The sequence below is a fragment of the Beta vulgaris genome, chromosome 5 (assembly GCF_026745355.1).
Source record: "Beta vulgaris subsp. vulgaris cultivar EL10 chromosome 5, EL10.2, whole genome shotgun sequence".
Classification (NCBI taxonomy): domain Eukaryota; kingdom Viridiplantae; phylum Streptophyta; class Magnoliopsida; order Caryophyllales; family Amaranthaceae; genus Beta; species Beta vulgaris.
This window is the reverse complement of record NC_079206.1, coordinates 40,203,904-40,220,608: the sequence shown is the minus strand read 5'-3', so window position 1 is coordinate 40,220,608 and position 16,705 is coordinate 40,203,904. Positions and strand designations below refer to the sequence as shown.

The 16,705-nt window shown below is 31.8% G+C and overlaps 1 protein-coding gene across 2 annotated transcripts; it reads left to right on the top strand.

Moving 5' to 3' along the window:
* The first annotated feature begins 317 nt into the window (after positions 1-317).
* Positions 318-15,802, top strand: LOC104893675 (auxin transporter-like protein 4). 2 transcript variants are annotated; one of them, XM_010679805.4, is made up of 10 exons: positions 318-593; positions 786-864; positions 1,026-1,290; positions 1,399-1,584; positions 1,766-1,878; positions 1,984-2,167; positions 3,582-3,679; positions 4,615-4,822; positions 8,350-8,607; positions 15,344-15,802. In XM_010679805.4, the coding sequence occupies exons 3-10, from the start codon at positions 1,102-1,104 to the stop codon at positions 15,569-15,571; spliced, it is 1,464 nt and encodes a 487-aa protein (XP_010678107.1). In that variant the 5' UTR covers positions 318-593; positions 786-864; positions 1,026-1,101; the 3' UTR covers positions 15,572-15,802. The 2 variants fall into 2 exon arrangements, with proteins under 2 accessions (XP_010678107.1, XP_057251095.1); XM_057395112.1 differs by having other exon boundaries at positions 318-864.
* Positions 15,803-16,705: the final 903 nt, after the last annotated feature.

The window sequence follows — 16,705 nt, the reverse complement described above, 5'->3', positions numbered from 1 at the left end:
AGGTTAGTATATCCAAAAAAAATTAGTGAGGTATATATCCCCACAAAATATCCTATTACCATGGTGGTGGTATATCCCCTACAAACAACTCATAATATATTGATTATTATAGATAGATAATGGAGGGATTTTTTTTTTTTTTTTTTTTTTTGAGGGGACAATACTTATTGCACATGTAGTTGAAGAAACGATCCTAATTGATGAATTTGACCATAAAAATAAAAAAAAAGTAAAGAGACAATTTAAGGTCATCGAAGTATATGGGTCCCATCCTACGGTAAAATAAAACCTTTATGTAATAGACACTCCAGTTCAAACCCAATTTTTATAACCAATATATTGGGTTGGTGTTAAATGAAAACATAAAGAGCCTTTTCACTTCTTCTCACCCTTGGAGAGTTGAGATCCATAGATAGTTGAGTGTGCAGGGGTGAGTTAATAAAAAGAAGAAAGACGTACGAAAAAAGAGAGAGAAGCCGAAAACAAAAAATTCCTGGAGAAGCGCGCACTGCGATTGATTGTGTTGCGCTTGAGGGGGCTCCTCCAGCCGTATTTGTGATTAGCTTTCTGCAAAAATTGGTGGCTCATTAAAAGTGAGTTTTGCTTGAAAAAGAAACCGATTCTTTAGTACCCTATAAACCCCATTATATTTTATTTATTTTTTGTCAACAATTTGGCATTTATATAAACTTTTCTCTCTCATTCCTGCACTGCAATTGCAGCTGCTGTAATAATTGTGCTATTAATTGATCATCATCTTATACACCCTTTTACTTCTTCTAAAGCTGTTTAAAGATACTTTTACAAGACTTCACACCAAACACAACTGCTCTATTTAGCGCAAGTGTGACATTGAACAACAAGGTACGCGTAATTTTAATTTCATAATTTGGTTTTTTCTGGAGGTAAATCAGCTATTAAGCATAGTGCTCTAGACGCAATTCGAGTTCACCCCATAAAATTTTACTTGACCAAAGTAGTTAACTTGTTCAATTTATATATGTATGTTTGATATCTTATAATAGATCCAGGGCAGCTAGAGGAAAGTTCATCTGCATCACTCAGTCACTCACTCAGCGAGTGAATATTCACTTGAAAAACATGGTATCCCAGAAGCAAGGTGAGGAAGCAATCGTGTCTAATTTCAATGAAAATGAGAGTCAAAGTAACATGGAGAGTAAGGGAATAGATGGTGATAAAGAGGATGATCAGCCCATGTTTAGCGTAAAAAGCTTTTTCTGGCACGGTGGTTCTGTTTGGGATGCCTGGTTCAGCTGTGCCTCCAATCAAGTAAGCCTTTTTCTTTTTATTTGGAGAGTAACACTAGTACTAAATAACATCTTATTACAACTCTGCAGCTAATATGTATATGAAATGTCAAATTTTTTGGTTTTGTAGGTGGCACAGGTGCTGCTAACTCTTCCATACTCTTTCTCTCAATTAGGCATGCTATCAGGCATTATACTTCAGATATTCTACGGTTTTATGGGTAGTTGGACTGCATACCTCATTAGTGTTCTTTATGTTGAGTATCGAAGCCGAAAGGAGAAAGAAGGTGTTAGCTTCAAAAACCATGTCATTCAGGTGTGTACAATTTTTTCCAAATGTTCAATTTTCACCGGTTTCGAGTCTGGTCGTGTCCTCAACGAAAACAAAACTTTCTTCACAAAAGTTATTGCATTGTGTCTTGTTTTATTATTGCATAATGTTTTGTAGATGGTAAATATTGCACTAGAAAAAATGTCAAAATTTTGTGTTATGACAGTGGTTTGAAGTTCTGGATGGCCTATTGGGACCGTATTGGAAAGCAGTGGGTCTAGCCTTCAATGTTACTTTCCTTCTCTTCGGATCTGTGATTCAACTCATTGCTTGCGCAAGGTTATACCATTTTTTCTGAATATATCTAATTATTCATGAATTATATGATAAAAACGAACAAGCAAGAGTTTTGGCTGATTCTTGTTATGGGTAATATTGTAACAGCAATATATACTATGTCAATGACCATTTAGACAAACGCACATGGACATATATATTTGGAGCATGCTGTGCTACAACTGTGTTCGTCCCCTCCTTCCATAACTACCGTATTTGGTCTTTTCTTGGCCTTGGCATGACCACTTACACTGCTTGGTACATGGCCATTGCGGCCCTCGTCAATGGACAGGTACGACGATAAATCATTTATATAGAATTATTTCTTATCCTACCTTTGAGTTTTGCACTATTTATCTATTAATTTTGATTATAATTTTTTGTATGATATTGTCAAGGAAAATTTGTTAGAAACAACTTTTTAAATACTCCCTCCGTCGTCTCAAAATATAGTTCCTGTTTCTTTTTGCACAATCTCCAAAACAATTTTTTTATTTGGTATTAGTAAAAAAATATAAAAAGTTGATATTATGAATGTTCACATTGAGACGAATCTAACTAGACCTCACATGAGTATGTATTAGTCTATATATATTAACGAGAATATTTGGTCAAAGTTTGTAAAATTTGACTCCAAAAATAAAAACACGAATTATATTTTAAAAGTACAAGTTTTGCGATAAACAACCTTTTTAAAAGTTTTTGGCAAAATAAGACTTTTAAGGAGAAAATATTTTGCGAGAAATAACCTTGACCCATCATCCGGCATTGATTAAGCATTTTTGAAAAGTACTATAATTTCAATACTTAATATTTCAAATTAAAATATAATGTCTTATAATTATAAATACATAGACAAGTTTTTTGATTTCTAACACTTTTACTAAGTAATGACACTCTCTTATCTTTATCCCTTTGAACTGGTATTTTTATCCCTAATTGTTATAATTTTTTTTATGTCATAGTGTCCAATTTCGCACTAGACATAATACTATGAAAAGCTAATAACATTAATTATAAAATTTTTTAATAAAAATATTTTTGATAATCTCTATTATATAAGTCAAGGGAGGAGGTGTAGTGTCCCCATTTGAAATGACTAGAATACCCTCTAATAACTTAAAACAACGTTTTTTTTATAATAAATTTAAAAATGAGAATCAATGCAACTTGCCATCCATAGGAAATATCTCAAAAATGGAATATGCAATGACCATTAATAATTTGACTAAATTAACACAATCATTTCACGAAATTAATTAGAATCTTCAATTAAATAAAAGTTAGTGATATATCCTAACTACATAATACTTTGTATTTACAAAGTTCAAACAATATGGTTTTTTAAGATTTACCATCGTTAAAGAAATATACTAAAGCCGCTGACAAAGAATTATTAAATTTCGACCAAAATTTTCTAACAATTTAAAATCGGCCACCTTTAGTTCAAAAAGATAATAACATCTACAAGAAAACCTCAATAATTTAAATCACTATCAAAATAATTTTAGATTAAAAAAATATATACCTATTCATACATAATATTGTCGACGCACGCATCGCGTGCATATACGGCTAATGGTAACTAACTCAAAGTATCGTCCAAATCAAAATACTAATTATAATTTAATTTGATGGTTACAATTATTTCAATCCAGATTGGCCCCACAATATGCAAATCCTAATATTTATATGTTTGCGGACAGGCGGAAGGGGTAACACATTCCGGGCCAACGAAGCTAGTGCTGTATTTTACGGGCGCCACTAACATACTGTACACTTTTGGTGGACATGCTGTCACAGTGTAAGACTTCATTTTTGAGATCGTTTTTATCCAGTAAGCTTTTCCCATGACCTTCTGTTCTATCGACGCGGCTTTACTTTGCAGCTTTTGGATGATATCATAAATAACAACTATATTTATTGGTAAAATGCTGACCAACTTTTCTTTATTATGGAATGTTTATAAAAGATTACCCATATGAGAAATGGTCATGGAGAGTGGAGACCTTACTTTCCCTTCCACTATTAGTCAGAACATAAATGTCGTCATGAACTCCACAATCAAAATTTAAACAGTTTGCACCAAAAAGAAAAGGATTGTTTCAGTAATTAAAGCTCAATTTATGAGTGATACATTTAGTAGAATAGAGGAAATATGAGTCTCAATTTTTGAAGTACATTTTTCTTTCCTAGAGTTAGGCCATATTTTTTATACTAAAGGAAGTTCAATATATACGGTATAACACTTCTTTTTTAATGTTAATCCATTTTAATATTTGAACTATGATTCATATTTAATATTTAGACTTTGAAATCGGATTCAAAAAGATTTGTCTTTCAAAGAAACAATTAGACTAATTAAGTTATCATATAATATCGTAGAAATGGACTAGATTTTATTAAAATGGATTATAACTAAACTGTTATAAAAGGTCTTATATGTTAGGGAGTTCTTTAACTTAATGAAGCTTGTCAGCAAACTGAATGCGCTCGAGTTGACCATTCACTTTTCCTTCTCGTGTTGTTTACTTGGTTTGGCTACGAATTCAGCTCGCATGTGTAATTGTGATTTGGAAGTGCTTTCATATAGATACTAGGAACATGGAACTTAAGAATCCGATGTACTACCTAAGGAAAATTTGGTCAATTGAATAAACAACAACGTTTGTGTAGATTGGGTGGCAGTTAATTACTTATTTATATTTTCTGTTAATCATTGAATGCTTTATTTTATAGGGAAATTATGCATGCCATGTGGAAGCCCCAAAAGTTTAAGTACATCTATCTGCTGGCCACACTCTATGTCTTCACTCTAACACTTCCGTCTGCTGCGGCTGTCTACTGGGCCTTCGGTGATGAACTCCTCAACCACTCAAATGCGTTTTCTCTCCTTCCAAAGAACGCTTTCCGTGATGCTGCCGTTATATTAATGCTCATCCATCAGGTTTGACTCTACTTTATTACGCTACCTTCTAATATCCACACCGATATATTAATGTAACAAAGGAGTATATTTGTAAGATATAAAATATTCTTTTGTTACCTTTAAAACGAAACGGAGGAAATATAAAGCACACAAAATATTTATAGTTGAACTTTATATACGAATATAATAAAATTATTTAACTATAATAACAAAAACTTGGGCTACTTTTCCACCAATAATACAAAGTTCCGATTAATATCAAATTTTTTTAAAAAATCTCCATTAGGTTGTTATCGATTGTTAACTTGTTATATAAGGTGAACTAGCTAACTTGACATCGACGAAGATATGTGTCGTAATTCTATAAGTTGGTACTTTAATTTTTATTTCAAAATACAAAAAAAAAATTTTTTTTTATCATTATTCTCTCTCCTCATGCTTCCCTAGTTCCCTTTCACTCTCTTTCTCCCTCCCCCACCCTATCGTCTATTGGCACTGATCCTCTTTCGCCCTCCCGCAACCCTGCCCACTGGAGACTGTCAATTTTTTTCTCACGACATTCTTTTTTCTTTTCACGAGATCCTCATGTTTTTTCTCAGTCATCTGAAATTATCAAATCTTCTGCCTCTTTCGTCCCAACATATAGTTCCCATTACATTTTGGAGATCGGGCTCAAGGAAATAATGATTGTGGTGTACATGAATAAGGAGTTGTTTTTTTTTGAGAATTATTGTCATTAAAAAATGAAAAAAGAATGAAAACATTAAATTGATGAGCATGTGAAAAGAGGGGAGATAGAGCAAAAAGTGCTTTTTGTTATACCAAATCAATGAGATTGAAGGAGCATTATATTAAATGAGATTACTAAAATTCATTGAGATAAAGATCAAAAAGTGATGTTCAAAAATGGGAACAACATAATTCAAATAAACATTTGGGACATCCAAACTCAAAAACGGGAACTATATTTTAGGATGAAGGGAGTACTTTTTGCCCACTTTCATCTTCTCATCTAACTATTTCTCTCTCCTCACTCACATTATTCTAGATTTCCCAGAAATTCAACCTCCTATTTTTGTTTTTTAAATTTGTAATTAAGATTTTCGCTTAAAGAAGTGGCTAAACTCATTTCAGAGCTAGGTATAAATACCCTTTTAAATGTCGGGATCGGGGTGAATATGGAGGTGAGAGATAGAGGAGGAGGAGGAGGGGTTACGGTGGTGGCCATGTGGTTGGGGGTGGTTTGGCTGATGTTTGTTCACATGGGTAGGGGAGGGTTGCGTTTGGGGCTGGAGCTGGGGTTATTCGAGTGGATGAGGGTAGGGGGAGGAGGAGAAAATAAAATGTAAATTTTGAATATTTTTTAAAATTCTTTTTACCTGTTTTACGAGTTTCAAGTCAAATTGACCCCCCTGCTTGTCATGTGATTTTGAGAAAACTATCATTTTCCTTCTTTTATCCCATTTTTTCTTCCCGAAAACCCTTCTTATCCCATAACTTTTTTTCCCTTCCTTTTATTACTCTCCTTAATCTATACAAATATATTAAAAGGTGTTTATAAATCTCTATTATATAAGGGAAGGAGGGAGCAACAATGTCCTCTTTTGAAATGCCTACTTTACCCCCATTCCCTTTCTAAATTATAAAAGGAATGTCAAAATCAAAATCGACACTCAAAGAAAACTACCGAAAATTAATTTACAACACCCACTCATAAATCACTTAAAAGAAGAAATTTTACAAATCACTCATACAATTGACAAAATCACGTTACAAAATTAAGCAAGTCACTCAAATAATCAGGAAACTTGATCAAAACTTAAAATTAATATACAAACTAAAAATAATAACCTAGAACGTTAATACATAAAAAAACATTTACAAAAATTTACTTACAAATCACTATTCTCAATAACTATTCACAATTAATGGTGGATCATGATAAAAAATAGAGGTGTATTTGTAGTGAAATTAGAATTTAGAAGTTAGACAAGGGAACAAATTATTTACTTTTTTATAGTGTTTTCTATATATAATGAAACTTTTACATAAATTTGGACCTATCTTTTTCTATTATATAATAGCGATTAATTATCAAAGTAAAAAGGTTTATGTAAAATATCATTCAAGAATTAAAGTACAACATATCTCCATTATATAAGGGAAGGGGGGAGCTATAGCGTCCCTGAATGAAAAGACTATGTTATCCCCTTTCCATTCTAAGTTACAAATGCACTTACAAATCAAAGGGAGCTTCAAACAATAATACCAAAAATATAATTATAACAATCACTTACAAGTCAACTAAAATCATAAAATTGCATAATTTACGTTATGCAAATCACTAAAATGACGAAACTTTATAAAAACTTAAAAATTCACTTACAAACTACAACCTATGAAAAAATTGACATGAAATCAAAGTGTCCACTTTCTTTACAATTTATGAATTACTGTACTTAATTCAAAAATCAACTAAAAAATTATAATATTGGAAATCATAAATAAATTCAATAAAATTTCTATTTTGTTCATAGAATTTAACTTTGAAAAGTAAAAAAAAAAAAACAAAAACAAAAAGAAGGGTGAGAGACTTAAGTGACAGAAACTAAACTAATTAAATTTTGCAACCAAAAACAATTATACTTCGTATGTTTAATGTTCAAATTTTGACTCTTATGCCGAAGAAAATCAAGTTTTTGTTTCGAAAAAAATTCAAGCACGCATCGCGTGTAATAAATTCTAGTATATAAGGAATGATGTCATGTGACACTCTTCCTTAGGTATTTTACAACATGTAATACACATATATACAATTAAAAGAAAATTAAGAAAATGCCATATATAAGATTTGATCATGTGACTTCAAGCATATATAATACAATCATAACCACCAAACCAAGTTATAATTGATGTTATCATTTCAAAGTAAAATATTAAGAAATCACAACTATAATGACTTGTGGCATAGCACGGGCCTAAAAACTAGGTAACATAAACAAACAAGCGAAATTAAGTGAGTGAGTAAAAGGACCAAAAACAAAGTAGAGGAGAAGAAGGGTTTTCTTGGAAAAAAAAATTGATGGTAGCCGTTGCAATTATGGTAAGTTTGCTTTAAAAGGTCTAAACTTTTAATTAAAGTATCTCATAGCAACTCTAACTTTGGGAGTTCCCTAAACAATCCTTCGGCGTAACTAATTTGCTAAATCAGTAAATTAAAGACACATGAAATCATACACCAACCCTTTATTTTGATGAACTATAGCCTATGAAAGAGCTTATTATATCATAATTAACCGATTTAATAAAATCATTAAGTTGAAAGATCAATCTGAGAAGGGAGCTTTCAAAATTGGAATTGAGGTGACATAAACAAAAAGGTAAGATCTTTAAAAATAAACTGACCATAATTAGAACCGATAATATTAATTTTTTCTTTGTTCTACGATACGCACATTGAGCAATGTTTTATGTTATGTTTTGTTGTTGTTGAGATTATGTTCTATGTTAACCCTAATCTAATTTTTTTTATTTAATATGTGCAGTTTATTACATTTGGGTTTGCTTGTACTCCGTTATACTTTGTGTGGGAGAAGGTGATTGGTATGCACGACACAAAAAGTATATGTTTAAGGGCCATAGTGAGGCTCCCTGTTGTGATCCCAATATGGTTCTTAGCCATCATATTCCCCTTCTTTGGGCCCATCAATTCCGCTGTGGGTGCCCTCTTGGTTAGCTTCACTGTCTATATCATCCCAGCTCTTGCCCATATGCTCACTTATAAAGACGCCTCTGCCAGAAAGGTACTCAACCTCCTTTTCTATAATATGCATATGTTTATAATTACATGTTTCTTCTTGTGTTAATTAACTAGTTATTAGGTCAGGTTATGCTCCGAGTAAGAAAAAAATTTCATTTATTAATATAAGACTTTATGATAATAACACTAAATACAATTTAGCCTAGTGGTTAGAATTTTAGTATATGCACTTGAGGTCTTGAGATCAAATCCTATACTATGCAATTTCTTAATTTTTTTATTGCACATGAATTACATGAACTAAAACTCCCTATGGAGAGCGTCATGTGACACAATTTCTTGTTTTTGCACGTCTTTTAATATATTTGTATAGATAAAATTGTAATGTGATGTGATGTTGGATAATTATTTTATCCTTGCATCGGATAATATAGTTGGCATAGTTGATTTAACTCCCCCTAAAGTATGAGAATGACTAGATTCTAGGCTTCTAACTAAGAGTTAGGCTATCCTCTCAAAAAAGAAAAATTAAAAAAAAAATCAGAGTTAGTCTTGTATAGATCTGGTTATTGTGTACCACAATCACTTATTTGACATAGTGACCCTTTTTTTTTTTCATATACTAACCTTTTAAAATCACAAGTTACACTATACAATTATTATCTAAGTATAATGACCGTTTTTCTAATATAGTCACTCTTTCTATTAGTTTATCATGATAAAAACTTTACTTTGTAACATAGTAATTTTTTTTTTTTTTTTTTCAGATAGTCAAATTCTGCAATCTATATCTACTCATCTTTTATATTTATATTTTTTATATAATAATCTTTTTTTATATAAATCACATAAATTACATTAGATTACAATAATTTATTATGGACCAGATCCATATAATTTTTTTACATGTTTAAGATATGAGTTAGGGCCGGTAAATTGGTAACTTTACTTAAACTTAAGCTTTCCTATTTCACTTTTAAACCTATAAAGTTCGATATATGTTGTCTTTTATATTAGTGAAGAGATACTGATTTTTTTTATGTGGAAGAGTAGGGGAGATATGACATTATTGAATAAAAGTCATCATTTGTCACTTACATTCATCCCTTTAGAAGCTCAATGCGAGTATTAGATACTCATTAGATAATAGCTTTGCCGGTTCTTGACACAGCTCTATAAGGTGATAACCTTAATCATTTCTTTAGGTCAGTAATTCTGGAAAATTGGCCTTTCAAATGAGGAGATAAATTACTAACAGTTAGAGGGCAGTTGTCCTCTAACAAGGACCAAATACTAAAAACAAAACGTTGGAAGGGTTTACTTTTAAAAAACAAAAAGCACAAATGTCAAGATATAACTTTATTAAAAAAACAGAAGGAAACTGCTTTTTGGAAGTACAATAGTACAATTGTCTGATTTTTGCTTTTAATTTCCATTCTTCTACCTACCTCCAAACCTGATTTCCAAAATTTCCAAAAAATCAACAACTATTTTCCTTCCTTTCCAGAAATTAAAAGTAATTGTAGTTTAACCACAAGTTTAGCATAGATTAGTGTAGTTTAACCATAAACATGGGTTGATATAGCGCATACTAGTGTAGTTTCACCACAAACATGGGTTGGTTTAGCATAAACAAGTGTAGTTTAAACACAAACATGGGTTAGTTTAGCATATATTAGTGTAGTTTAACCACAAGCTTAACATAGATTAGTGTAGTTTAACCATAAACATGGGTTGCTATAGCGCAGACTAGTGTAGTTTAAATACAAACATGAATTAGTTTAACATATATTAGTGTAGTTTAACGACAAGCTTAATATAGATTAGTGTAGTTTAACCATAAACATGGATTGCTATAGCGCAGACTAGTATAGTTTCACCACAAACATGGGTTGGTTTAGCATAAATTAGTGTAGTTTAAACACAAACATGGGTCAGTTTAGCATATATTGGTGTAGTTTAACCACAAGCTTAGCATAGATTAATGTAGTTTAACCATAATAAGAATATAATCTTTCTCTTAGTTCGCCCAAGAATATTTCTTATTACTCTTTTTTTTTTTTTACATTTACTACACAAATAATAAGAAAAATCTTCTTTTTTATTTGTTGGATATTCTATGAATTTGTCTGTCGAGTAGTTGGTAGACTAGACTACTGTTACTCCTTCAGTAAAGTTGCAAGAGGTGTCAAGTAAGCATGAATGAGGAGAGAGGAGAGAGGAATGAGAAAAGTGTACTCTTTTTTTAGTTTTTAAAAAGTTAAACCTTCCCACTTTTTTTATTGCACTTGAATCCTTGTTAGAGGGCAATTGCCCTCTAGCTGTTAGTGATTTATCACTCCTCCTTTCAAATCGGCAACCCTATACCGATAAATATTTAGCTGTACAAGTGTGCAAGGCGATCTTTCAAACTTTTATACGCTACCCCAAAAAGATTGACGTCCCATAATGAAAATATAATGTAATTGTATGTTACATATATACTTTATCCGTTTATTTTTAATTTTACTCACTTTATTTTTTAGAAAAATTAAAGAGAGTATAAAAGTATGAAAGAGAAATTGGAAAAAATAGAAAGAGAAATTGAAAAGAGAGAGAGACTAAAATTACTTTAAAATATTAAAAAGTGGATAATATAGATGAAAAAAGGAGAAAATAAATATAATATATTACTACTATAAATCGAAAAAGTAAAAAAAAAAAAAGTGTAAGATTAAAGAGAAACGAAAAAGTGTTTCATACGGATCAAATTTGAACGTTGAAGTTGGAATTTTTAATCTTTCTTTCTCCTTTAAAAGTTAAGTCAAACATAACTTCTAACATAGAGATCTCATATTGGAAGTAATTGATCTTAATGTCGAGGATAAAGGAGTCATCAAACATATTTTTTTTTCTTGTTCTTTTAATGTAAATCATGTGCGGCGGTGGACAACTATTTGTCGAACATAATAGGCTAATATTATATTAATTCCATGAATTTTGAAGTCTAGGATCTCCAGGCCACAAATTTATCGCAAACTACTATTTTGATACTCCCCGTTTCATAGTTGGTTATAAATAGTGGTAAAAAAAATAAATTTGAGTGTAAATTTGAGAAGAATATCATTGTCCAATTTTATAGTAATGTTAATTTATCCTAAAGTCTCCACTTTTTGTCTTGAATTTTCATTCCATCCAATACCACTATGTATGTGGTAATGAGTGGTAATGAAATTGTTTTCACTTGGAGACTAAACACAAGTTTTAGGGTGAGATTGCACCTCTGTGCGCCCTGGCCGGGCTGACAGGTTTGGCGCAAAAAAAGAGGGAGAGAAAGATCTCGTTAGTCCTGGTATGATTGTCGCGGGTTGTCGTCGGCCCGACGGACTTTGGTTTTTTTGGGTGGGGTAAAGCTAACGGGGACCAAGTTGGTTCTTTGGGCCTAGTTTTGGTGTAGTAGATATATTTCGATTCATTCTCTTTTTTCAAGGGTTTCATAATTGGACGCTGAACCCATTTCATATGATGGGAGTTGCCGGTGTATTATCCATGAAGAAAAAATGCCTCCCCCCATGAAGATTATAAGGGGGATTTCTTAATAAAATTACACGTAAAATTCATTCATATTACCGCAATTTATTAATGACTATCAAACACGCCGCTAGTCTCTACATACTTCCGCGGTTCCTTCTATTCCATCAATATCTTGTTACATTGATCCATTTCTTTTTGTTGAACTCTAATTTACTTTTGATATTCCCTTGACATTGACACACTACCCCTTAAAAAAACATTGACATATTAGTCAAAGAAAAATATTTTAATAACGTTCTAAATCAAATACTAAGTGGAATTACATAATTATTTCTTTTGTTTTTTAATAGACTTTCCATTTTTTTTAGGCACAATTATTAAGGAGAAGTTTTAGATGTGGGCTTGTTCTCTTTTGCATAAAACAGCTGAACTGAACTGAACAGAACTGAACTGAACTGAACTGAATTGAACTGAACAGAACTGAATTGAATTGAACTGAACTGAACTGAAATGAATAGTGATATGTGAGAGTAAAAGTATCGTCAAGAGCTGAACTGAACTGAACTGACCTGATCTGAACTGAATTGAACTGAACTGAACTGAAAATAAGCTAGGAAGAACAGACCCTTAATTGCATGAAATTGATGTAGAATAAAAAAATCGGAGTTGATACGTTATTCAGAATAAAGAGATAATGCAAGTAGATAAGGTAAGTGGACGAACCCATGATTAATTTATGAAAAAGGAAAGATTATGAATATTTAAATAGGTAGATTCATGCCAAGTAAGAAAAAAATATAAAATATATATATCTAGAGTTTGTCTTGTAAGAGACCGTCTACTTTTAAATTAAAATTAGGCAATGGTAAATTCAATATTAAAAAAAAAAAAAATTAGCCCAATAATGACTAGGATAATTTCTTTCGGTGACTAGTTTAATTCATTTAGTGACTAGGTCTACTTTTATATTAAAATTAGACCGTCTTTTTTAATTATTTTTGATATATTTAGGACCATCATAAATGAAAAATGAGAAATATACCATTATTCATGAAACTTTTTTTTTTGTATTCATGTAATTTCACCTCCAAACATGGAAATAGTATTCCAAACATAGTATTCCTTCGGATTCTTTTTAATCTACACACTTTCTTTTTTAGTCCGTTTCTTTTTAATCTACACACTGTTGCTTTTTCTATATTTGGTAACATATCACATTTACTTTCTCCTCTTTTTCCACCCATGTCATTTACTTTTGAATATTTTAACCCACTTTTTTGTTTCTCTCTCATACTTTTGTACCTCCTCCTTAGTTCTCCCCAAAATAAAGTGAGTAAATTAATATGAAATGGAGGGAGTATCATTTTTACGAGAGCTGGTCTAGTAGTAGTGTTTTTTTATATATATATTTCTTTTTCCTGATCAAAGGAGCTACTAGTAGTGTGATTGATCATTAAAGAATGAGGAGTGGAATGCGCTGTGGCTGACCCGCTATAGTTGGCGATTCTTATTCTTATGTTCCCCAGCTCTATCACTAATTGTTTAGACATTTAATGCTGGAATTTTTATACAATTTCGAAGGAGGAGGTCATGTGAAGTAAAAAAAAAAGAGGAGTGCTCTGATCTTCATTTAAGCTATTTTACTCTACTAGACCAAAAATTGTGCATCAACTGATTGCTACACATACGTTAAGTGAGCTGGCATAGCGTAATTGAGTTTTCCTACTCTATATACCAATATACAATTAGCTGTCCATAACCCAAAAGATTTAGCTACCAATGAGCTCATCATTATGCTTTTAACTCTATAGCTATGGATGGAATTGGTAATTTTGAAGAATCTCGCCCATAGATCATAAAAAATTGTTGAGTATTTCCTCCATTTTATACTAACCACAACATGTTTTATTAACACATTTTTATAAAAATTTATATGAAGAGGAGAGATAGAAAGGAGAAGCTACGTGATAGGAGAGAGATAGAGAAAATATGTTACCAAATAAAAAAAAAATATTGCAATTAATATTAAACTTCTAAATAAGAAAAATGTTGCAAATTAAAAAAGAATCGATAAAACTTAAAATGTTATCCCATTCTCAACACATCTTATTAATGAGATTTTTGCATGGAGGGTATCTCTTTTCATCTTTTCACATTTTTTTGCTTTCTATTTATTATTTCAATGTTAACATTATGATGATTAGTAGGCTTCTTCATGTGATGGATTCTAGTTTGTGCTCATAAATCATAATTTCAAGTTTGTTTGCTCGTGTGAAAAATATTTTCTTAAAAAGTGGATTTCGTATATTCCATTGCTTCGTTTTCTAAAAGGTAAATATGGTTTTTTTGATGGTGGAAATATTTTCCTTTTTAAAGGAAGGAAAACGATATCAACCTCCATATATTTAAGGTGATATCTAAGGGGGTGTTTGGTTCACTAGTTTTAGGTATGAGGTATGGGTTTGGAATGAACAAAACCCATACCTATTGTTTGTTTAACTTATTTTTAAATTTTAAACCCATACCTCAAACCCATAAGGTATGGGGTTTAGAAACTCGTGGGGGGAGGTGGGTATGGCTCATACTTTATATCTAAGTATCAAATAAAAGAAGATTTTGCATTCCGAAATGAAACCAAACACAAGGTATTAAGTATCAAGTTCCAAACTCATATCACCTTGGTTTCATTCCTGATTCCAAACCCATACCATTATACGAACCAAACGCCCCCCAAGAGACTTGTGTGCCTTGCAATCAAAAGAAAAGACTTCAACTGTATACTGTTATGACCTATAATTAAAACTAAGGAATATTATAAGGTAGTTTTTTGAAAGAATTTTTTTAAAAGGTAGTTTTTTAAAAAAAGTTGGTTATAAAAGATAGTTTGTTTAAAAAAATTCTTAAAACTATCTAACTATTTGAAAATTTTGTCGTAAGAGACTCAAATTAATAAGTGATAGCTGCTATGGATATATTTAGCTTCCTTTGTTTTTCAAAGTTATTCTTGTATCCACTTTCATTTGGTGATCTGGGTTTGTGTCTTGTAAACCAGTAGATTACATATGATCAAAAGAAGGCATAAATAACACAACATGCTGATTTTTATTACCAAGGATGTCTTGGCCTAGTGGTTAAGATTGAGTTGTTGTGAACGATAGGTCACAGGTTTCAATCCCCCTCCCCTTCTTTGTACGTTGTACCGCCTTCGTGGCTCATATGGATAATAAAAAAAACATGCTGATTTTTATTTTTTATTTTTTATCCAGAATGCTGCAGAGAAGCCGCCGTCCTTCCTTCCAAGTTGGACAGCCATGTATGCTATAAATATGTTCATAGTTGTATGGGTACTGGTGATAGGATTTGGTTTTGGTGGATGGGCTAGCATGACCAACTTTGTCAGGCAGGTTGACACTTTTGGACTCTTTGCTAAGTGCTACCAGTGCAAACCTCCAGTAGCGCCGTCACTTGCCTCCCCACCTCATTCCCAGCACTAAATATTTGATCTCAGAATTCCAGCTAAAGCAGAAATGGGGCCAAACCCCTCCACATTTTGTACCATACATGGGAACAGCAGTAGCAATATTTTGCCTACATTAATTACAATATGCATGGTGCGCTATTTTTTTCCCTTACACCTTTCTTATTATGTATGTCTTGTAACATTTCACAGAATTAGAGAATTATGACGAATCAATGTCACTATGAGTTGAACAGTCGATGTTTAACTTGGTAATTTCTAAACTACTAATCGAAGATAGAACTAGGGTAAATTGAGTGGAAATTGTAAGTTACTATAGCAAGGGTGATGTTTTTTTTTTTTGTTATTTTCAGTTGTTCAAAGCTGCAGCTTTATCTTTAAAATTGGAATGTCATTATTACAAGCATGTTAATGAAAGGATCTTCCAGTAAAATATGTTCTATATAGCGTCCTTTATTTTTCTAATTTGTCAAGTAATGTGCCTTAATGTTAGACAGAGGATATGAACATGGACTCTTAATGACACGTCCATTAAAAGAACACGGATGGGAAAATTCAAGAGTGGCGGGACCCTTGTTAGCCACATCACATGGCTTGCATGTTAGCCCCCTTATCTAGAGCTCATGTGCCATTGACAACCATCGCTTCAATTTTTAGTAAATGTGATTCATCTCTGAATCACATCATAAACAAAGTCCCCTTGCAACTAGTGTTTTGTACCAACTACCAATTACTATTGTTATCCGGAAAAAAAAACTACCAATTACTATATCATCACTAGAGTAAAATTCAGCTTGCCTGAAGTGTGACACAATGTTGGTGCAAATTTTAGTTGGATAACTTTGCAAACAAGTTAATGCACACCTAATAGTTAGATATTGAATGTCACAGAAGTGTTAGTCCCTAAGGTTACCAGTTTTAATTAGATAAAACGTTGATAACGTACTTTGTTATAGCCTAATGTAATTAAACTATAACGCCTAATAAATTTAGGCGATTAGTATTAAAGAAGTCATTTAATGCAATAAGTATTCAATTACTTAAAACTGAATATTCCCACACATATCACAAACTTGTAGAAAGATTCTTTTATAACACACATGAAGATAAACCAGGCTGGACAATTAAAGGATAAACATGAAGATGTATA